This window comes from Cavia porcellus, unplaced genomic scaffold (assembly GCF_034190915.1).
Source record: "Cavia porcellus strain 051 isolate PalLab524CR breed Dunkin Hartley unplaced genomic scaffold, mCavPor4.1 scaffold_11, whole genome shotgun sequence".
Taxonomy (NCBI): Eukaryota; Metazoa; Chordata; class Mammalia; order Rodentia; family Caviidae; genus Cavia; species Cavia porcellus.
Window position 1 is genome coordinate 62,373,403 of NW_026947494.1, and position 23,780 is coordinate 62,397,182.

The 23,780-nt window shown below is 45.2% G+C and overlaps 1 protein-coding gene across 1 annotated transcript in view; it reads right to left on the reverse strand.

The window, feature by feature from the left end:
* Iqgap2 (IQ motif containing GTPase activating protein 2) overlaps positions 1-23,780 on the reverse strand; it is a 260,427-nt gene that overhangs the window by 196,574 nt on the left and 40,073 nt on the right. Inside the window, exon 2 of the mRNA XM_003470236.5 lies at positions 19,810-19,909. Coding sequence (XP_003470284.2) covers positions 19,810-19,909 — 100 coding nt within the window. The remainder of the gene's footprint in view (positions 1-19,809; positions 19,910-23,780) is intronic.

The window sequence follows — 23,780 nt, forward strand, 5'->3', positions numbered from 1 at the left end:
TATCTTTTTTATTTCACGATTAAAGTCTCTTAACGTTCCCCAGGCCGGCCTCAAACTTGTGATTTCTGCCTCAGCCTGAGTAGCTGGTACAGGTGTGTTTATCAGCTACATATGGTGAAGCTCAGAAAATTTTAATGATTAAAAAAAGCCCTAAGTTATAGAACTAAAGTCTAAAATAAGGACTTTGCATAACCTGGAAATGAGGATTAGGTCACACAACTTACTGGAAACTCTGCATGCGTCAGGCAGAGAGCAGTCCCTGCTCTCAGGCTCCTGACCCCAAGAGATCACAGGGCTGGCAAGGCCTCTGGCAGCTCCCAAGAGTTTGGGCATACTTTTTCTTGCTGATGTAAGGCATTTATAAGTTGATTTCAGAGTTCATAATAAAACTTTGAAATTCTTTGTCCAAGTAGGGGCTGAAAAGGACCCCAGAGGAAAATCTTCAGAGATAATTATTATTATCTATGTCAATACTTAAGCCAATACAGAAACTTCAACAGGCAAAGGGTGAAGACTCAGATGCCCACCCCACCCTCTGGGGGCTCTGCTGGTATGGTCCTGCGAAGTGGCCTCAGGGTATCTCAAACTTGCAAGCACCCTGCCTCAGCCTTCTGCACAGTAAGGTTTACAGGTCTACCCATACCTGGGCCACCATTGCAGTCTCTGCCATCAATACATTTGCCCCACCCCCACCTTCTTTGGAGAAAGGGGCAAGAGCCTCTCCTGAACCTCATACTCAAGTGGCAGCGAGACCTGAATCCCATTGCAGGACCCTGTAAGGCACCTGTGTCCCTCTGCACAGCAAGATGGCAACTTACTCCCCAGCCCAGGTGACAGCTATCGAACTGCTCTGAATCCCTTTCACCTAAAATTCTTTGATTTTTACTGTGTGTATTCTGGGGATTAAATCTAGGGCCTTCACAATGCTGTATCCCCAGTCCCCTTTCTCCCCTTTTATATTTTGAGACAGGATGTCCCTAACTGCTACATTGCTCAGGCTGGGTTTGAACTTCTGATCCTCCTGTTTCAGCCTCCCAGAGTGTTGGGATTACAGGCACAGCCAGGTTTGAGATTTATGTCAACCTGCTCTTACGAGGTTATTACCAAAGTAACGAACAGGACTGTGTCTACTGCAGTCTCTGCTGTGGGGGAGCCCCAGATGGGAATTGGGAAGTCGGCAGGTAGGCAAGTCTGCAATGAACAGCCAGGGCACGAAGAGGGGCAGGAGCAGCTGGTGCCAGAGGAGCAGAGAGGCAGCAGGAGCCAGTGTGCACTCTGCCCTGGGACCTAGGGTGTCAGTACCCAGGGAGCTGCGGGGGGGGGGGTAACTGTGGACGTCCCAAAAGTGCATCAGTGAGTCATGCAGAGAAGGGCACGCTGGCAGGGACAGCAGGCTCAGAGGAGGCAGATGACATGGACACCCCAGCAGCTTTCGCCCCAAGCAGGAGGCACAAGGAGAGCAGAAAGGATGGGTGGGGCCCCAGCAGGGGCCGGTGACAGTACTAAACAGAGAAACAAAGGGTCAAATCAGGAAAGGAGAATTTCACAAGGGGTCTTGTGAAAGATAAAAGGCCTCCAGGACCGGAACACTGCACTGCTTGCATGGTCACAGACACCTGCAGTCTGCTTCACCATCCTCATCAAGGGGGCGGGTAGCGGGGAGAGGCATCTTCTTAGTGTCCCTGTTATATTCCCTCTTTGAGACATTCAAGATTTGGCAAAGAATTAATACATACAGCTGGGCCTGGAGCTGAACGAAGGTAATCCCAGCACTCTGGGAGACTGGGGCAGGAGGGTAGCAAGTTCCAGCCCAGCCTGAGCAACTTGGCAATTTAGTGAGACCCTTGCCCCAAAACAAAAAATAAAAAGGCCTGGGATGTGGCTCAGTGCAAGGGCCCTAGGTTCAATCCCCAGCATGGACAACACATAAGACAGCAACTGTCCAAAACTGAGGAAGTAAGCCTGGCTTGGGGGCACACACTGTATTTCCAGCTACTTGCAAAGGTGAGGCAGGAGGATTATAAGTCTAAGACCAAGAGACTCTGTCTCAAAAGTAAAATTTTTAAAAAGAGCCGATGATACAGTTCGACACTCCCTGCGTTCATTCCCTAGTTACTACAAACAAGAATAGAGGAAGTGAGACTATTTTAAAGCCCGTGCTAATTATATCACACTCATTACTATATAAACAGCCAATAATGCCACTGAAAGTTTCTAGCCAATAAGCTCAAGGTATTAAAAGATGTAAGAATATTGAATACTGAAAGAGTTTTGCCCAGGCCGGACACTGTAGCTGGAAAAGCCTAGGCCAGAACCAAGGAGCTCCATCTCCCCCACCCCTAGGAATTTACCTATGTCGCCAAACAAAGACCAGTGGGCTACCTGTGCATCCCTAATACCCCCTTAGGTTCCACCCCAAACCGAGGCTACTTATATGCCTCCACTCCACGTGTCCACGGAGAGATGGCCGACCCCGGGGGTGGGGGTGGGGGTGGGGGGTGCCGTGCCCCAGGGGATCGGGGTGTCTCTCCCCACATTCTCAAAATAAAGGTCATTTATATTTCATACTTCTTATCTTTTCAGCTGCCGCCGGTTCCCCACAATTCTATCATATACTATACAGTCTACACATTCTAAATGTCATCTTAACTTTAGGGGGCTCTCTTTCAGGCTATGAAATAGACCTTCCTGACTGTAGACTGAAAGAGACACACCTATAGGTATTCAGTCCTGTGGCCATCAGCCTTCATGTAAACTCTGTCCTAAACAGACCCTGCCACACAGATCCCACAGTATTTTTGCAATATAATTATCATGTGTGAAAGTCATAATGGGAATAAAGTTGTGTTCAGTTGAAAAGTTTTAAAGCACTTTAACTTATGAAGCAACTTATTGGCTGCTACACTAACAAGACAGCTTTTTTTCTTACCAACACTATCCTGTCTTCTGTCCTGTCTTGGCCAGGTTGTCCCACTGGAGAGATACTTCAAAGTTTCAGGCAGTTACTGAATCTCTCATTCCAGCCACATCACCTCAGGGCCCCTGAGTCCTCCTGCATCCATTTAATTTTTAGATTGAAATCATTATTAAATGGCCTAAGGTAGGTCATAGGTGGATTCGTAAGCAGCTGAAAAGAAAATTCATTCATTCATTCAGACTGTAACTCCACAGTTCTCTTTGTTCCCCAGTACCAGTGAACTCCAACCATTAGAGTGCCCCAGCATGTTTTCTACTGTGGTTAGACACACACACTTCTGGAGCACACCACATTTACCTGCATTAATCATCTTCAATCCTGTCACATTTAAAAAAAAAAAAACTGCTATGGGACAAAGTTTTCCTCTCCACCACTGGTAACATAAAACCTTTCCTCCTCCTGGGAAGTTTACCAGAATGAGAGGCAGGATACCAATGAGAGGCAGGATATGGTGATTTGCATTTCTATGGAAAGCGCTGCTCTGAGAAGAATGCTATTTACATCAGCTACACCAGAGAGGAGGTGTGCAGTGCGAGGGGGTTGCCCAGGCTCTCCTTAAAGTAGAGAATTTCCTTCAGCAGGCAGGAGTGAGCCCACTCCACATGACTCATCTTGGAGAGGGTAAGGCGCACAGAGCCTGGCTGGGTCTCCTGTACACGGAGTGTGTGGGGCAATCAGGAGAGGATAAATAGGAATCCCAAGTGTTTCACCTGCAACAAGAGCTTAGGTCCAATTTTATCAAAGTAGATGGATGATTCTTTTCTAAAACTGCACTTGGGAGAAGTCAGAGGAAAAGATGAAAAGACATTTTAAGCAACAAAAGATGTGTTTCTTCAAAAAGTTACTCGCTGGCCTGGAAAGGGAGAGAGGACAAGGGAGTCAAATATAGAAGACAAAACTCTAGAATTTGAACACAGGGCAACAGGAGCCGATCTCCACAGGACCAGGTGTATCCGGATGGAAAGGTCCCTTCTGCTCCCAGTGTAGCCCCTGCGGTCAAGCCTCGGGCACACAGAGATGAAGAAGCTGCCCAAGCTGAAAGGAGTGTGGGTCTCAGGAAGAACAAGGAGGTGAGATCCTGGCCTCACATCCAGGGTCATCCTTTCCAGCAGTCGCTAAGCCTCTGTTCCTTGACATCCCACCTGACAGGAAGAATAAGACTTAATCAAGGCGGCTATGGGGACTGGATGCCAATGCACATAAAAACCAGGTAGGGTGCTTGGCCTTTCCGAGATATGATATGATCATGTATTCTCTCTCATTTATCCTCCCCAAGCTCAGGCATCAGGAGAATCTGCAAGCTGAGACATTGGTCATGGTGTCTGCAAGACGACAGATGGTGATGGGTCAGTCCAGACGTTATGGAGAGAGACCAGCCTACAAGCTCTTCCTCTGAGGCCATATGTACCCTGTAACCACTGCCACATCACCCTCAGGAGCCAACGCCTCCTCACCCTGTCCAAAGACTTGACATTTCTGTAAACAACACGGATTCAGGGAAGATGAATGATCCAATTTCAGTTTCTTTGCCCTTTTCCCAACCTGGATGAGAGAATTTTATTCCAGCAAGCTGATCTTACAATATATGGTTATTCAAAACTCGGAATCTTTCATTGATCAATTACTAAGTTATCCCCTGTACCGCCACCCTGGATCAATCTTAAAATCCAGTCATTTATCATGGGTTAATAACTCCAGGGAGGGGGGAGTATATAGTTTTAAAAACTATACTTAATTTGCAACCCTAGCTGTGACCAATAGTCAAAAGAGACATGAATATTTGATCCCAAAGAGCAGATTAATTACCCACCAATGAGAATTTCTCTTTTCCTTCTCATATTTATCATAATTTTAAAAACGAGGAAATACCAAGCTTTAGATACTAAGTCCTTGAGGGAACCATGGGTGAACTGCTAAAAGCATTTATATCCATTATTATGTCCAGCCCCAAGCAGTACTGTGATTCCAAGAAAACCATGGCTGAGCGGTTTGGTAATCACTCAGACTCACACAAGTAGAGAATGAAGGACTGGTCCCCTCTCCCAGATGTGAGGCTAGACTCTCACCTGCTTGCATCTCCGCTGAGCTCTAAACTCCTTCCCGCTTGATACGCCTACACTTTCCTCCTCATCCAGTGCCACAGCTTTCCAATATGGTTCCACTATTTTGAATTTTGAAGGCATGGACATACTGCATGCATATGACTATTTAACGTGCCTTCCTAAACCACTGCCACAGCACAGCTTGGCTCTCAGTCCTTGAGAAAACTGAGTGCCATGGTTTGTTGCCAGTTGGAAGTAGGAAACAGACAGATGCAGGACCCAGCCAACTTGCTCATTACTCTAGAAGATCATGTCCAATGTTATAGAAGGAAAAGATTCCACTTCCTGTTCTCTGACCCTACTGTCACCTTTTTGAAATAGTATTCAAATATAGAATCTGTTTCTTTTAAATGTGCGTTATCACTTTCAAGGGTGTGATAACAGCCATTCTGTGAAGGGAATGCTTGCTTTAAAAAAATTACTGAGTTGCAATATTCCTCCGTGCTGCCAAGACCAATGATACATCAAAATTCTATATAATTGGCAAAATAATTTATATTCACTTAGGAATCTTCCACCTAGTCAGCAGGTGGCTGTAGGCAGTACTTAGCCATAGTCAGAAAGATTTAGCCAACAGTTGTGTCACATGGTCTGAAACTCATGAAATTTATGTTTCTGGGAAGGAAATAAGTTTATTTTAATATAAATTAGTATATCCATGTAAGCCTGAAACATAACTAACAAGCTAATCTATGGGTAAAATTATATGGGACTAGGGGGAGATAAACGGCAGAATTTTAAATCCATGTTTGTAGATCCAAACAAAATCTAGGCTGACAGTATCTATGTAAAAAAATGAATTAATTTTATTCAAAAGATAGCTAAAAATTCCCATGATTATACAAGTTATAAACCTTGTGCCTTTTTAGTCTTTGGCACCTTTTTCATAAAGGTTCAGTTGAATATCTTCATATCGAAATTAATTCTTCCTCTAAATTTTAAATGATACCTACTGTTCAAACATATTTGAACATATTTGCATTAGTACACATTCCCAATTTCCCCAAAGTTACCATAGCAACTCTCACTGATTGGGTTTCTAAGGAGATAAAAAGGTGACTCCAAACATGAAGGATCAAGTTTTCATAAAAATTGAAACCAAAACAAATGTTGTGTGCTGAACAAGTCATTAATAAGTCTTCTTACTAGGCTGGAAGAAACTCCAAATTAAAATTCAAAATTAAAATGAACTTTAAATATGTCCATTAAATAAATAAAAGGCAGAAAATGTCATATCTCCTCCCATCCAGAGACCAGAGACCACACTCAGTGCACTCCTGCCTGCATATCTGGGGGACCCTGCAGGGGACAGCTGATGGAGCAGGACATAGGGATCCACCAGCCGCCCAAGCAGCAGCTCTACCGCCAGCTCCAGCCATTTCTCCCAGGACCACAGGAACACTTGATTCCCTGGGGCTCACCTGGCTAGGGAGGTGACTCCTAAAAAAGCCCCAGATACAAGTTTCTACTCAGGACTTTAAGAAGTGACCCCTGGAAACACAATACTAGGTGGTGTTTTGCTAAAAGTGTTTTCTTTTCTTCTTTGATGCAATTAAGCTATAGCCAAAGATAAATTCTTACCACAAAACAGAGCCTACAACTAAAGCAAAAGCATTCTGTAGCTAACACAGATCTTATCTCATCATGGGTATATGTTTAATACTCGTCTTACGTATCAAAGAAGCTCAAAATATCCCACAGAAAGACATGTACTCAGGACACATTGTCACCCAGGGAACTAGTGTCTGGTCTGGTTCTGAAACTTTCCCCTTTGTAGTGCGTCACTGCACCTCAGCTGTGAAAGGGAGAGACCTTCAACACAGCAAGGGCTCCCCAAGCTCCAGGATTCAAGACAAGGAGAAGCCCCTCCAGCAGCCTGGTCTAAGAAATGAGCCAGCAAGGGAAGTGGGGTGGGACTCCCCAAGGAGAAGGACTGGCCACTCAGTGCCTAGAGCTGGGAGGAAGGACCCCAGCAGACAGGCAGAGCCCACCAGTGCTCAGATATCCACTCGCCCAAAGCCCTTCCAAAGCTGCCTGCCACAGCTGGAGCCCACCCACCTGGCAGGGACAGGCACCTGGGTGAGGAACCACATGGCCTTTCTAGAAAATGATATCATGGGGTCTCTCTGGGTTCTCTGAAAACCTGCACCTGTCAGGAGGAAGCCTCATTTACCTGCTGCCTACATCAACTGGAAGAGCCGGTGCCCAGCTCCCAGACCTGTCCAAGGTGGTGGGCCAGGGAGCCAACACCCTGCAAGGCTGGACCTCCGTCCCTTCCTGAGTGAGACAACCACTTTGCCAACATGAACTGGTTCAAGAGCTGAATCTGCTATGCCTGAGCTGGCCTGCTTATTTCCCTGATGGATGCCTTACCTCTGAAAGGTGTGAGTAATCACACGCATGTGTTTCCAGGTTTAAAAGTGATTCCTACTCTTCTGGTACCACCGTCCAGAGCCCTGGAGCTGAAAGTACCACTATGTTTTCCCAAAAAGAAGACTTAACCAGAAAACAAGCTCTAGTTGGTTGTTACCATGGTGATGGCCAGTGCCACTCGGAAGATTATACCTCACTACTCTCTTGCTCAGTGGCTCCTCTGTAAGGCAGCAAAGGCATGGACAAGCCAGTTGTGGTTGGCATTTTTGAGCTCAAAGCTGATTGTTTTCTGGTTAGTTCTTATTTTCAGGAAAACACCACACTCACAGCGGGCAGAGTCCCCTCTGAGATGTGAGTTCTCATTTAGCACTGCATAAACCTCCTCCACCTCTGTTTATGCTAGACAGGACATAAATGTGCCAACAGCATCAATAAAAAGCAGCTGGAGGTGCACATTCTTTGACTCCAAGTCGGGATCCCTGACTCAACAGCTGTTCCTACTACTGAAAATGTTTTTGTAATAAACAATGGCATTTGAGAGGCGTTTTTGTTCTGTGTTTCCACACATTACAATTTACACCAACAAATTCTTGCGCCTCAGCCTGCTTTTCACACTGGAACGCTGCACTGCAGTGGAAGGTATTCCTACTCCATTGCACAAATACGGAGACTGAGGCAATGAGACAGTGTTCTGTTCATGGTTACTCAGCTATTACCAGAGCCAAGACTAAGGAAAAGAAATGAACATGCATTGTTTAAGAAGAACAAACAGCGCGTTTCCTCCACACCTTTCAGTCAAGGCCAAACCTGATCGCTTTATTCATGCAACACTGCTCTGATAACTAAGAGGCTGCATGCACTATTGTCTCTGCAGCTGTACACAACAAATAACAGAGCCTTGATCTTCCTGTGAATAAAACTGAGAAACTGCCTTGGTAGAAAGAGAGCATCCTTGCTGGTCTTTGTAATAGTAGAGTCTTTGTTTTTAGTCCTGGGTAGTAAAACACCAATACTGGGCCGCCCTCCTCTGTCTGAGGGTTCATGCTACCCTCTACTTCCACCCTGTATCACCACCCTTACAAAATTAAGTTCTGGTAAATGTTCAAAAGGAGGAAAACAAATGGGTGGCGGAGGAGAAGAGAGAGCCACTGCAGGAAGACAGGATGGGCAATGGCCTTGGTTTGAGAAGAGGAATCCCTGTACCTTCCCCTGAGCAGTCACTCTATGCAGCCTGCCACCCAGGGACATGACGTGCTTGTGCCTGACCAGACTGGCATCAGCCTCCTTCCACCACACCCAGGAACTACTGAGTGACATTCTAAGGTTGACCAAACCCTGCCCTCCACCCTCGCAAACAGCCCCACTCTGTCAGCACAAAAAATGGCAAATGTCCCTTTCTTTCTCCTTCTCCACACTTGAACTGGGATGCTCCTTCCCTCTCCTGCACTGAGCCTGAGCCACTCCCTTTGTTTCCTGTCTACATCTACCCTGGGAAACGCATCAAGAGCAGGAGGACAACATTCCACCTACTGCTTTTTTCTCTCACCTTCCGCAAACCAACACATGCAGGTATACACCATGCATAAGGTGTGACTCAAACATGCAACGAATGTTTAAACTTTTAAAATTTTACCATTGTTAAAGACACATTGCCGTAAATCCCGCTCAAAACCCCCCTTTGAATATGTTTTTTCCATGATTCTTGCCACTTTCTGAAGCAGTTCCGGAAGACCGCTCTCATGAGTGTCTTTAGCTGCACTGTTGTGACTGTTCTGAACTGATTCAAAATATTTCTCTCTCATGGTCATTCTGACTTTTGAGAAAAGCCATAAGTCACACGATCTGGAAAATAGCATAATACTGCAGTGAGCCTGCCGTTGCTGCTGCATTCACCATATTTATGAGCACACCTCATAAACACATTCAGGAAGGGGGACTCCAGAACTGCTAGAAGAAATGAACAAGGATGTGAGTGTTCAGAGTGGGAGAAGGGGAAGCAGATTGAGGAGGAGGGCTTATGGCAATGTCTTTTGCAGTAATACATTTTTAAAAGCAAAACATTTACCATTCAGTCTGATCACACGGTATGAGAGATACTGTTTGACTTAGCTGCTGGAATTGTAGGTGTCCTTGAGTACTTAAGTCTGCAGAAGCTTTTTATCACCTAGGTTTGGAGACTGGAGCAAGGGAAAAGCTGAGCTGCATCTTCAGCCCTTTTCATTTTTATTTTGAGGCTCAGTGTCTTACTAAGTTTCCCAGGCTAGACTCAAACTTGGGGTGCTCTTGGCTCAGCCTCCCTCAATGCTAGGCTTACAGGTGTGCACCATCACTACTGGCTCAATCCTTTGTTAATTCATCTTGGAATCTTGCAGGTATGTTTTAGGTGGTGCTGATCTGCAAAAAAGCCTATTTAAAACTACTCATGCAAAACATGTCTCTTGGGGGCGACAATCTGCACCGAGGTCCCTTAAAATTCTTATTTTATTGGGAGAGGATAGCTTGTGGGTAGAGTGCTTTGTTTTAGAATAACAAAATTGAACTAAATTTGATTGTGGTCATGGTTGTATAACTCTGTCAATGTAATAAAATCTACTAAATCGTATACTTTAAGTTCGTAAATTGTGTACTATGGAAACCTCAATAAAGGTGTAATTTTAAAAAAAGAAAATCCCTATTTTATAACATCACCCTCACAAAGCAGCTGCTATATTAACATAGAGTGAACTGGAAAGGCGTGGAGACCCATTCCCAGGATTCTTAAGACCAGGCAGGGTGGCACATCCCTGGGTTCCAGTGCCCCCCACCATGCCCCGGGCATGGGTTCCTAGCATGACAATACCGAAAGGCAGGACCTTAAAAGGTGACTGGGTCTTGGCAAACAGTCAAAGGCATGTCCAAGCCTGGGTAAGAAATGGGAGGCCCAGCCTGGCAAGGCTACTGTAGGCCCTGCTCAGGCAGACCAGCCCACTTGGAGCCCAGCCAGGAGCAGGGCTGCCGTGCTCTGAGAGCAAGAGGGTCTTCTTAGCGAGCTCCCTGACTGCCAGGAAAGTGAAGTGGGGTATGGGATGCAATGGAAGCATCACAGGACACAAAGCCAAATCAAGGAGGCAAGGGCTGCCATGGAGGGGGCTCTAAAAAAAGAGAAAAATGTAGGGTGCCATGACGTGACACGTGATGATCCAGCAGGCAAAAGGAGCAATGAAAGTCTAATCGAGCATGACTTTCTGATTTCCCCAGATCATGCAACAAGCCCTAAATACGAACTAGAAAAAAATTTTTTCATTTATATGATACCCGGAAAACAGTACCTAACACTCCCAGCAGGCTCAAGACAGGGTTTACCCCTTGCTCCAGCCACAGGCTGTGAGTCCCCCAATGGGGCTTGAGCTCAGCACAGCCATCAGCAAGAGCAGCAGTCTGTGAGAATCGGAGCAAGACAGTGAACCCAGGGAATGCTCTGGACAGTCAAGGCTATGTGTTTTGCAAGCTCCTGTTCTGTTTAGTCTAAACACTCAAGCAATTGTACACATCATCATAGGGGTGTCTATCTTGGGTCATGACAAAACTCAAGGCATACAACTCACAAGAATTTGAAGTCACTTGCTAAAGGTGTACATCCTGGCTGATGAATTACTGATAAACTTCGAAACAGAAGAACAGTTCTCATACAGGGGAAATAAATCTAAACTTGGTTGTGCAGCGGAGTCTCCAACTGAAGTCCGGGGAAAGTGCTGGGCAATAGCACCATTAGATCCATTCATCTGCCTGGTTCAGTGCTGTGACCAGGCCCCCCGCACGTGCCAGACCCCATTCCTGCTCGCGTGTCCCCAAAAACCCACTCTGTTAGAAAGCCACAGACCTCCTACATTTTCAACTTTCTGTTTCAGCTTTCTTTCAACCTGCCTTGCCTTTCCCTTCCTGACACCACTCTGTTTCAACCTGCTGAAGAGATAGCTGCTCCCCAAATCTCCTTGACTCACAGGACCAAAAAAAAGGTGAGGTGATCATCATCCTCACCCCCACCATCTGCTCTGTGGCCACACAAAGGCAAACGACCTGGGGACACCCGAGGTGGAGTGCAGGGACTCCCCTATTGCACTCCAACTATACACCAAGCCCCGCCAAACCCAGACCCTCATCTCTCCCCAGGATTCCTCCTTTGGAAGCCAGGCTTCCCAGCCTGGGACTACAGGTTTCTATTTATCCACTTCTCTGCTTCCTTCAAAGCAGGGCCTCGCATACACCAGACAACTGAGTGACACATCCCAGGCCTCCACCTCCTTCTTCTCACAGACCCTGCCACTCGCCCTCATCTCAGGCTCCCTGGCTCTCCTCCTGCCCTCTCACCCTGATTTCCCACAGCCCCGTAGCCAGTGCCACCCGATTCTGTGACACTGACCTAACCCTTCTTGGTTCCCATTTGTCAGAGCCAAAAAACCACCCTGAGGCCTCATGGCCTGTTTGCTTTTCTCCCGTCTTGTTTGGGAGATTCTTGTGAACATGCTGACAGGCTCCATGAACAATATCTGGGACTTCAGTAGGCTCTGCAAACTCGCTGTCTGCCTCCCCAAGCCTGGCTGCCACTGCTACATCTTCATGCCTTTGTCCCTCCCCTCACCCCGAAGGATGGAGTCCTTTCCACTCTTTTCATCTAAGCCAGGCTGGAAAGCTGGGAGCTGAGAGCACAGCAGACACAGGCCTTGTAACCTCCCTCCTGAACAGTATAATGTTCCAGCCTCACTGTGCATAGTTTACCTGCGTGAGTGTTATGATGTGAGTGTTTGGCTTCCGGTTCAGTCTCTAGAGACTCACCTATGTGGTCCAGAGTGGCCTCCCCCCACAAAGCCTGCATTCACACACGTACCTGTGTGACCAGAAGTGGGGTGGGGTGAATTTGAGGGTCTCACAAATGACATAGTTTTCTTGGCTGTTGCCCTCTACAATAGCAGAAGGCAAGAAAAGCCGTACATTATAAAGTATGCGATTAAAAAAAAAGCAACCTTTAAGCCAAGAAAGACTGAATAGGGAGAGTGGAGAAACATCTAGAAATGTTAATTCCTGAATTCCTGTCTTAACACCTAAATGGGGTCAAGTTTCGCAGCAAAAATCAAAGACAGATGACAAAGATGTACACATAGCTATAACTCTCCCACACTACAAATTCTGCTTTTAACTGAAAGCAAATGTAAGCTGAATTTACCAAATGAATTTAATATTCATTTTTATTCTTCCATATTTTCACTGTTGAACTTTTTAACTAATAATGTTTTCTAATTGGAATGACTGGAAGGACTCATTGGGCAAAGCAGTATCACCAAGCAGTGAGAAGACTTTTATCCTAACCCCAAATCCGTTGCTAACTCTCTGTATGGATGAAGGGGTCAAATCACCTCTCTGTTCGTGTCCCCACATATGCAACAGGGATTTGCTTCTGTTTAAGCGGGGAGGAGGTGTTCAGACTGAAACAGCAAACGAACACACTTTATCGTCTGCAACCATTCTAAATAGAAGACACGAGGCGGTCGGTCTTCAGCAACCTCCTACAAACTGTCCCCCACGGTCTCTCCAGGCCTTGAATAATAACATTGTTCTGAGTCTGAAGCAACGCAGCGTGACACAGCATCCGGTGGGGAGGGGCACACAGGAAGGAAGGGACCTCAGTGGTGTTTACTATTCATACTTTTTGATGTTTCAACAAAAAGCCACGCATTCTTTGACACCAGTCATAACAGTGGCAGAACCAAAAAGACAGCTGAGGACTCGAATGTGGAATCCAGATCCAAGCAAGAAAAAAAGAAACACTAAAATTCTCTTGGGTGAAAAGCAAAGCATACAGTCCACATCACAGAAAATTGCAAATTCCCATTAAAACTGTAAAAAGACCAAGAGGGTGGAGAGAGGCAAGAAAGGAAGGGAAGGAGAAAGAATCAAAGGTAAATACATGGTAAATTCTTTCCACAGCAACTACTCATAGTAGTACCAGTTAAAAAAGAACCAAGCAACAAAAAGGAAAAAGAACGAAAGAGAAAACTGTAAGTAGACACTGGATGGCTATTTTGTGCCAAGCCCACCAAAACTCAAGATGTAAAAACTATTCAAGGGCTACACAGAGCTACCCATAAAGAATCTACAAATACTGAACCCACAAAGTAGACATGACCAGAATGCATTAAGAAAAATAAAGAAATGGAGGAGTGTGTCCAACGTTGAGCACAAAGTCTTTGAAGTCAGACAGATCTGGGTTGTAATATAGTTTCTGTGGCCTGTTAGCAATATCGCTGAACCAATTACCTAAGTTTTTCCAAGACTCAGTTTCTCCATCTATCAAGGTGCTGTGAGAATGGAGTGCCTGTGTGTTAGAGTTTAGGGGAGCGTGCCATGGGGTAGACACCCATGTGACTACCCTTGTTAGTCAAGTACCTTTGAGACCATGGAAAATTCCAATCTTCTCCAAGGCTTCCAACTTTGAAGGGCCCGAGAAATCAATATAAACTCTAGGATCAAATATCGGTTGCTCAACTTGTCTTTAGCTAAGGTGATTAATGCCAATTATTTGTGTTTTAAAATACCAGCACTCTGAAAAGTTACATCATCGGCCGGAACACACCTGTTGGCACCTATCCAACATATCATCAAGGTCAGAACACACAGCATATGACAGTGAAAATGCAAAGAGCTCCCAAAGATTGTCTCAAGCCCAGGTTCAGCTCATAAAAGACCAGCAGCCCTGAAGCACCACCCCCACCCACAGTGTCCTCTGTTGCCCAAATCCCACCACTTCACATCCTTTATGATGGTTTCTTCCTCTAGCTGCAAAGCATGATCGCTCTTCACCTCCTGGATGGACCGTGGCACAGACACCTCCCTGAAGATGGGTGGTGTCCTGTCTCTTCTTGTGCCAAGCAGACACCCCCATAAGACGCTGTCTTACCTTTCCCAACTACCTCTCAGGAGCTCTTGCTCCTTACAAAGGACTCTTCACCCACTGCCAGATATGCTAAACTCTCTTGGCCTAAAAGGCTGGGGCCTCGCTGGCATGTGGCTCCTGAAGCCCAACAGCCAGAAGCAGCCCTTAACGGCCCTTCTTGGTCACACACTTCACTCAAGGTCAGGGCTGAGAGGGGCCCTATCCCGGGGCACCCGGCCCACCAGCAGCTGCACAGAGCAACCCCGCACTTCATCTAACTCCCCTCGAACAGCAGAGGTGAAGAAGAGAGGAATAGTGCAGTTACCATGGAAACACAAAAACTGTTTATGTTTTGAAAATACGATTAAGAAATTCCTTAAAACACAGCACAAGGTGCATAGCCACAACAGGTCTCTTAACATGTTGGCTACCGGGAAAGGTGTACCCCTCCAGAGTCTGAGGGTTATCAGCCTGCTTCTGAGCACATCGTGTGGAATGCCCGCCGCAACTGGACAGTGAGGTACAGCAGAAAGGGGAAATCCAGGGGGCTCTGCAAGCCTCCCAGGTGTAAGTTTTTCGTTTGCTTTTTAAAAAATAATCACAACTATTCATCATTAAGCCAAACCACTCTCGTGGCTCTTCCCTGTTTAAACATTTGAAGCATTTCTTATTTCAAACCTGGTTCTCTCACTCTATTATGCAAGGCCTGAGCTTCAGATTTGATTTAACCAAGGTGTCCTTTTAGTATCTGAGCTGGAAACACAGACACAAAGGCAATCACACCCATATTTTGTTTTCTTTACACGGTACCACAAAACGATCCCAGACACACTCACACAAAGAACAGTTTGGCTCACATAAAGAGCTCTTTAAAGATAGTATTTCTAGACAAGCCCATCACTAGGGAAGGATTTTTTGCTTTGTTTATTTTCAAAGTTAGGACAGAAAAAGTAAGCACAGGAGAAGATCTGTATATATTTTTCCTTTCCTTAAAAAAGAAATATAGAATTACAGGAACTTTCCTTGGGAGACACAAGAGCAGCCCCATTCACAATCATTTGCTCAACTGCAATCTGCAAATTTCCTCTCCATTTCTTGCCAAGCCTCCCTCTCCTGTGTCCTGACCTTCACAACACTCCATGGATTCTGTTCCGAAACCCGGAGTTTTTTTCCCAAAAGAGAACTCTGTCTCCAATGTTTTTGCACAATTGTCCCCAGAAACTAAAGAACTGAATTTCTTAAAACAGTCATTTACATTATTCAAATGTATTATACCCAGATTAGTAAGAAATCTACTCAATGGTACTAATTCTTTAAACGAGTAATTTTGTCAAAACAATGGAATTTCTGGCATTTGAGAGGAACTCTCAGAGCCTACAGGAGTAGCATGCACACTTGTCTGAAAACTGTCCTATTTCAGCAAAATTTCCAAAGCAAAGAAGCTAGAAAGCTAGCTCCCAGGGACATCTGAAAAGAAAAATTAAAAGTTCGTTTAGTATTGTAAATGATAGAAAAGTGGAAAACTTAGTTTAAAATAGCTCAGGCTTGGGAGTGCAGCTGTGTGGCAGAATACCTGCCTAGCATGTGTGAAATCCTGGGTTCAATCTCTAGCATCCCCCAAAACAGAACAAAAATCTCACAACAAAACAATCAAGGCAGCATTAGTCTTATTACCTTAACCAGTCAGCTGAAGACATCATTCAATTTTTGGTTGAATTTTGAAGGGTAACAAAAAAGATTTTTCTCATGCGTTCCCACCTAAGCATCCTTTTTGGGGTCGATTTCTAAAGGTTATGGAGGCATCACATAGAAGGCAGCTTCCAAAGAGCTCCCTTTTAAATCCTTGCACTTGTATAATCCCCTCCCCTTGGGTACAGCCTGGATTCAGTAACTTGATTCTGAAGAATAAAACACAGCACACACTGCCTCCTGAGACCAGTTTACAAAATCACTCTGGCTTCCATCTTGCCCTCTCACTTGCTGGCTCTCGACTGCCCCAAGGAGAGCCCCTAAGCAAAGCAAGTGAGGAAAGACTGTCTCACAGCAGCAAGGAACTAGGTCCTCAGTCCAAAAGCCTGTCAGAAGCTGGACTCTGCCAATGCCACTGAGTATTAAACTTCAAGAGGATGTGGTCCATAGTTAAACCCATAGTGAATTAAAAGATACCTTGCTTAATAATGAGTCAGTGAAGAAAGGGGTGGCCTGTGTAGCAGGACAACTTTTGGTTTGAGATTATTTCTCCTATTTTATGGAATTATGGAGTCTGGATATGTGTCAAGATGGTGGTCCCAGCCTGTGTTGCTACTGGGAGGTGGCAGAACCTTGCCTAAGGTGAAGAGATCTCTCTGCATGCATTCTTGCTATGACATTCTGTGTCATCACAGGCCCAAAGCACTGAAATCTGTGAAACCATGAAACCAAATGAACCAAAACAAATACCTCCTCCTTTAAATTGATTACTTAGGGATTTTGTTTCAATAACAGAAAGTTGACTAGGCACATATTGGCATTAATGTCAGTATTTTGACACATATCCAGACTCCATAATTCCATAAAATAGGAGAAATAATCTCAAACCAAAAGTTGTTCTACTATACAGGCCACCTCTTTCTTCACTGACTCATTATTAAGCAAGGTATCTTTTAATTCACTATGGGTTTAACAAATGTTGGACAATTCCCAGTTTCATAATACACCGGGTCACAAATAAAGGACTTAGGTCATCTCACTGCAATGTAAAATTTTCCAGTAAGTTTACCTCTAGATTGGCCAGCTTTCTAGAATTCTATCTAATATGAATCTATTTCATATTTTGCTCTTTACCCCCCAACATCTAAAACCTAGCAGAAACAGGGAATTGTCAACTATTTTTAATAACAAATGATAGTAATCCAGTGCTGAAGATTTAGTTGTTAGTTTAAATATGCAACAGATACAATGCCATGTGATGTAACAGGTAAGGAGGTCAAGGAAGGAGTCCCTGAATAAGTAAGCCACGATCTGAAGAAGGAATAGGTTTGAACAGCCATATAATTTACCTTTTAAAATACACAATTCAATGGTTTTTACCAACGGTTGGATTCATACAGTATGTGGCCTTTTGTGCACTTAGCACAGTGTTCTCAATGTTTAGCCATGTTGGAGAATGTATTTCCTTTTTTTACAGCTGAATAGTGTTCCATTGGGTAGCATATTATGTATCTAGTAGTTGTCATATAATTTTTATGCACTGACCAAAAAGTGTTTACATCTTAATACATGATTCATAAATACACATTACATTATATCTCTTCTTATAAATTATGAAAAGCCATCTTAGAGGGAAAACTTTCCATTTTTATAGTCTATTCTTTTAAAGGAACTATTCCTAAGGAAGCCTTTTTCAAAGCACCTGGGATCACTGTTATGGTGACTTTCTAAAATAAAATTCAAATACAGTACCAAATTTCAAAAATATTAGAGAAGATGACAAGTTCTCAGGTCAGATTTATACCACCTGATATACTGGAGACAAAGTGTCCTTATATTACCATCATACACCTGACTGACACTATAGTATGCAGAATACTTGCTTCTTCTTTTTTTCTTCCCTCATTCTTTTCTTTCTTTTTTTTTCTAACTGGGGGTGGAGCTTACAATCTCACACATGCTAGGCAAGTGCTCTACCACCAAGCTGCGTCTCCAGTCGTTATTTTATTTTGAGACAGGGTCTTGATAAACTGCCCATTCTCACCCCTTCCTCCCAAGTACCTGGGATTACAAACATGCACCACTGCACCCAGTTCGTGCTTTCACCTTCTGTAGTTGATGTTTAGAAAAAGAAAAAGCCTATGAAGTCCATGTCTGGTATTTTCTTTATCATTCCATTTACAGAGGTAACAAAACTGGGCCTCCTCATGGGCCCAGTACCTGTCCAAGTCACACAGTACATACGTGGTGGTGGAGCTGCGAACAAGAAATCAGGTCTACCCACTACTAATCCTATACCCACCCCCTACATGACGCGCTTTCCCACTTTCTACAAACAAAACAAAAAACCCCAAATAAACAGCAGAGCAAAACAGGCAAAAGCTTAGATGTGAAATATATGGAAAAGGAAGTTTCCATTAACTCTCGAAATTTTTTCATTCAAAGTACAATTTTTTTGCATGTCTATGAATCACCCTCTTCATCAAACTTTTTCCCCCAATAACTTAATTAAGGCATGTTTTCAACAATCTTAGACTGGTAAGGAATCTTTAGCATCCTGCAACTTAACTGTAGGATCACAGATACTTTAAAAACCCCTAAGTTGGCCAGAGCCTACAGGAAGTTACAACTCTAAGAATAGTAAACAACACCAAGAACCCTCCTGGGAAGCAATTTTGATACCAAATTAGGGCATGTATCACCAAGTGATGCTCCACAAAATGCTTATTAAAGTCCTCATAATTCTAACTCTGGAGATAGCCACTTATCAGTGATCAGAGATAATTAACACCAATGACCATTTAACCATTTATTTTCTGTGTGAGTAAGAGGACTGGAGCGAATCATCTGCCCATGAAATGATATGGTTTCTCCTGTCTGGAGCCCTGGGTCACTCAGGGCTTACTCAAACTGTAACACATCTGGACAATGCTGCATTTACCCAGCTGGGGACAAAGTTCTCCTGAGTCACTTGATAAAGAAAGTATCTGCACTTAAGATTCTTTATCTTTACTTTCTCCTTGGAGAACCCAACACTTACTTAATCAGAAGAGTATGAAAGAGTCAATGAGATTTTAGAGAGAAAATACCCTACATGGCCACACACCCACAGGTTACGGAGAAAATTGCTATCATAAACCCACACACAGTTTAGTGACCCATGCATGGACTTTAGCCCCGTTGCCACTGCCCTACAGGGCATTTATCATCATCATTGCAGTGAGGGTGAGTAGGACACCTGAGGCCTTTGGGGCAAAGGAACCTGACTTAATGGTGCTCCTCCTCCATATCCCAGCAAGTGAAATGAAGAATTTGACACAACCTGGACTTTGCTCAGCGGCTTCCTGGGGACTCTGGGAAGGGAAATGAACATTTCTTCCCTAGTGCCTTGACCTTGACCATCATGGCAATTTTTTCTCAATTCTGCCTTGCCATTTGTAAAAAGCAGTTATTGTTTACTTTCATAAGCCTGCTACCAACAAGAGTACAAATGAGTAGTTAGAAGCACAGCCGCATCTACCGGAGCAGTGCAGCCGCAACGTGGCTGGGGTGAGGATGGAGCAGGATGTGCAGGGGTCACCCCCTGCCCACTGGGCTGGCACGGGAGCTTCCCAATAGATATCCCTCAAGAGCCTCCCCCTACTAACCTGCAACTCTGACCACTCTAGAATTGCTGTCTCTTCTGTATCTCTTCTGGTCACCCAACCCACACCCTCTGCCTCGGCTTATCTCCAAGGTGCTTGGAGGAATGTGGACCTTACCTCTTGGCTTCCTCCAGGTGGCACAGATATTCGTAAGCAATGTTCTGCCGTCTCCGCTCATCCATCTCCTCCGCAGAAAGCCTTTCATCATCCACGATAGCTGAAACAGAGGACACAACACATTACTGTAGGGCAGTGTCACCAAATAAACACCTGAGACCGAGACGCCAAGCCGAAGAGACTCGGGAGGAGGCTGCGGCTCAACGGCACAGTGCATGTTTCTAAGCAAGGCTCTGGCTTCCAACCCCAGCACCACAGGAAGGAGAAGCTAAGATCACACCCGCTTCAACGCTGAACAGCTAGCAACAGGAGTACTCAAGCACTAAGTGTAGAAAGAGATTTGCCTTTGAATTTTACACCATAGTAAGAAATGACGGAGCGAGCGTGGTGATTGGGTTGTGTGGAGGGAACACCAAGGGTTTGAACAGCATGGAACCTGTTGGAGCCCTGTTTATTGGCAACAGCTGTTCTTAGGAGGACTGTGGACTCAGTTGAGTAGATAAGCTCAGAGGCTCACATGCGGAGTCCCACAGATTCTGGGATGCACAGAGAGCCCACAGTGCCTGTCTCTTCCCAACCCTGAGGGGCTCAGCTCCCCTATCTCAGCTAAGAGACTGATCAACCCTACTGGAGGGCTGCCCGGTCTCTAGGACTTACCTACCCACAGGACAATCTTTCTGGTTAGTGGGCATCCATGAGACTCACACAGTGGAGACAGGACATGGTTGAGCTGTCATGACTGCACTTTTTACTCCTATCTACCCCTGGACTGTAAACTTAACACTAGACACTTGCCATTTCTGACTGCACTTCCTCGACCTGTGGCCTCCACTGCATCTAGCAGGACTTGGATCCATTCTCAGAAAAAGATCCGTCTGTCTTCCATCCTGAACTTTAATTCTCATAATCAGAAGACCACGTTTGTTCCTAGTTTGTTAGATCACTCATCTAATGAAGACAGTATGAGTGTGTGTGTATGTGTGGGTGTGTGTGTGTGTGCGTGTGTGTGTGTGTGTGTGTGTGTGTCGCAGAAGGACGGTCAGCACTTGCTTTTGTGTCTTCCAGTTGCCAGCTCCAGCCAGTCACTCTCACAAGTGGGACCCGGTCCCAAGCACAAGGAGTAAGGACCAGCCCTCACCCATCTGTCTCCAAGAAAGCCAGGCTGAGTACCCTGCAGATCAGCACTGGCACTTTGTGGACAAAAGGAACAAAGAACACATTTCAAACTCTTACCAAAGTAGGTACGATGCCAATACCAAAGGATCCTGATCTGAAACTAAGACTGAACCCTCAGAGAGCTCAGAAGAGAGAGGAGCATGAGCTCGCATCTCCAGGAAGTATGGCAGCACATCTTCCACATGGAGCCATACCCGGGACTCTTCCTTAGGCCTCAGGCAGCGCATCAACTGTGCGTTTCTCTGGGGCCTAGCTCTCCAGTCAGACCCACAGACTGAGTGGCCATTTGCCTGCCAATGAGCAAGAACACCAAGGGCAGCACCATCCAGGCAGGGTGCAGTGGAGTAGAGGAGAACCTGGCAAAAGTCCCTGTGTGTCTGAGAAGGAAGGAAGTGGTGGGGAGGAGGCAGGGGGCCTGGAGGCAGGGCAGAGAAGCTCCTCTGCAATGAGGTGAACACTCAAGTTACAGCCAACCTGACATACAAACAGCGTGGGTTATAGAAGGAATTTTAGGGTTTAACTTATGGCCAGAGTCTCAAGGTACAACCTGAATGCTGGCCACCTGTGCTTCCAGGTGGGCTCGGATACAGACTTAACCTTTACAGAGGAACATGACAACATCCTTTCCTGTATGGGGTTCACTGAGAATCCCAGGCAAGGTCTCTCTAAGGACACTGAGATCCTCCTGTATACAGGACAGAGACTTTGAAGGCTGTGCAGAGGAGCCTGAGCCTTCAGCTGACAACCTGAGTTACAATCAGTGCTCAGGAACTTACTGAGTTTGTAGGTCAAGAGTCCACTGTACCCCGAAGAGCAGGAGCTCCACCACACTCTCCACCTGTCCCCACCCCTTCCCCACCAAAGTCCTTACCTTCAGTGGGGACCTCACCCCAGGCCAGTGATAGCACTAGGTAAAAATGCAGGTTTATATTTGTCAAAGCCTCTTTCTTTCCTTTAAGAAAAGTTCAACTGGATCTAAAGTTTAAGAGAGCCATCTCGTTTCAGCGACGTGTAGAAGACTCAGACAATCTCCCCTGCACCTCCGCTTCAAGAGGCTACACAACCCGTGTCTCCCCTCCCAGCTCTCAGCACTCAGGCCTCTCCCCAGGTGCTCTGCTGCCACCAGATGCATCTTTCCAACACACAGTCCTACACTGCCACCATTCCCCACTCCAAACCAGCAGTTCTTTCAGGAAGGGACTCTAGTTTGACTCAGCTAATGTGGCTCCTTACACATAGACAGCACTCAAATATTTGGGGGAAAATTACTTTCCAGTGAATTCTTTCAAAATGATAACGATTACCCCACAATACATGTACCTTACATCAAACTATGATTTTCTTATCCAAGCTTTTCTTAAAAGATACCTGGCATGCTATATTAGTTTTCTGTTACTATAGCAAAATACCTGCGATAAATCAATATATAAGGAGGAAAAGCTTATTACGGCTTACAGTTTCACAGGCATGGTCCATGGTCACTTGGTCCTGCTGCTTTGGGTCTATGCTGGCACAGAACAGCACAGTGGAGTCACATGACTCAGGAAGTCTGGTCACCACTTGGCAGGTGTAAAGGAAGAGAAGCAGAAGGGGTCTGGGGTCTCCATACCCTAGCTCAAACTGTCTCACTCTAAATACTCTGTCTTGTGGTCCTCTTACATTTTGATAGCAAATGCCCAGTGGCTGTCTGTGTCCTCAGGGCCATCCAGCATTCTTCTATGAAAAGGCTGCATTCTACAAACATGTCTGGTAAACAAATAATCTCTGAATAGAAAAAAACTAACACTAGCGTCCCAAAATATCTATGTGGAGCAATTTTGGTTGCCTATTTATACTGTATAAAAGGGGTTGTGGTTGTCAACGAAGCTTATTCAGGACCATCATGCAGACTTCACTCAACTAGCATTCCTGGGCTCTGTACACGCATCAAAGCGCCAGGGAGAGGGCAATCAGCTGAATGGACAGCCTTCCAGACTGCATGGACACATTGCTTCCTCCCTTCCGACCTTCCATGCTGGCCTGTGGTCCTGCCCACCTCCGACTGCAGCCTCCTCGGCCTTCCTTCAAGGATAAGGACACCTGTCATGGCCTACGGTCAGAGTGGGAGGCAGGGTTATGAGTCTGAGAAAGTCTTATCGTGAGCAGGTGCTTCTGGGCCTCCAGGTGCCTGAACATACTGCAGCATTACTCAACATTTACTACAGAATGGCTTCTGATAAGAGCCCTGTGTGGATAACAGCCCTGCCATTTCAAGAGTCATCAAGGAACTAATAATTCATCTGAGACATGGCTTTACTGCCTATAAAGCACTTTTGCTCATGTTATTGTGTGGTTCCCATAATTACCCTGAAAGATAGGCATTAGCTTTTTCTTACAAATGAGGAAACCAAGGTCAAGTGAAGGAAAGGGTCCATCCGTGGCAGAACCAGGGCTGGCACTAAGGTCACTCAGCATCACAGCTGACTGCTATGCTGGTTCAAACCAACACTCGCCAACAAACTCAAGGAACGGGTGGGAAAGGGGCTCCAGAATTCCCTTTACTTCACAGCAACTTGATTAACTGTGACTTCCTCTAAACTTCATCTGTATCTGCTGCCTTGAAAGCTGAGACACGTGGACATAGTAAAGAACAGCTTGTCACAAATCCACATTTATACAATCAACTGAATTTGCCAAAAGACAGTATTTTAAAGCAATTACAGTCTATGGAAATCATGATGGGGCTTATTCTGAGGCTTCAGGAACTGAACAAAGGTGAGTTGGGAGAGAAGGTTTAGAAATAGAAACTTGGGTTA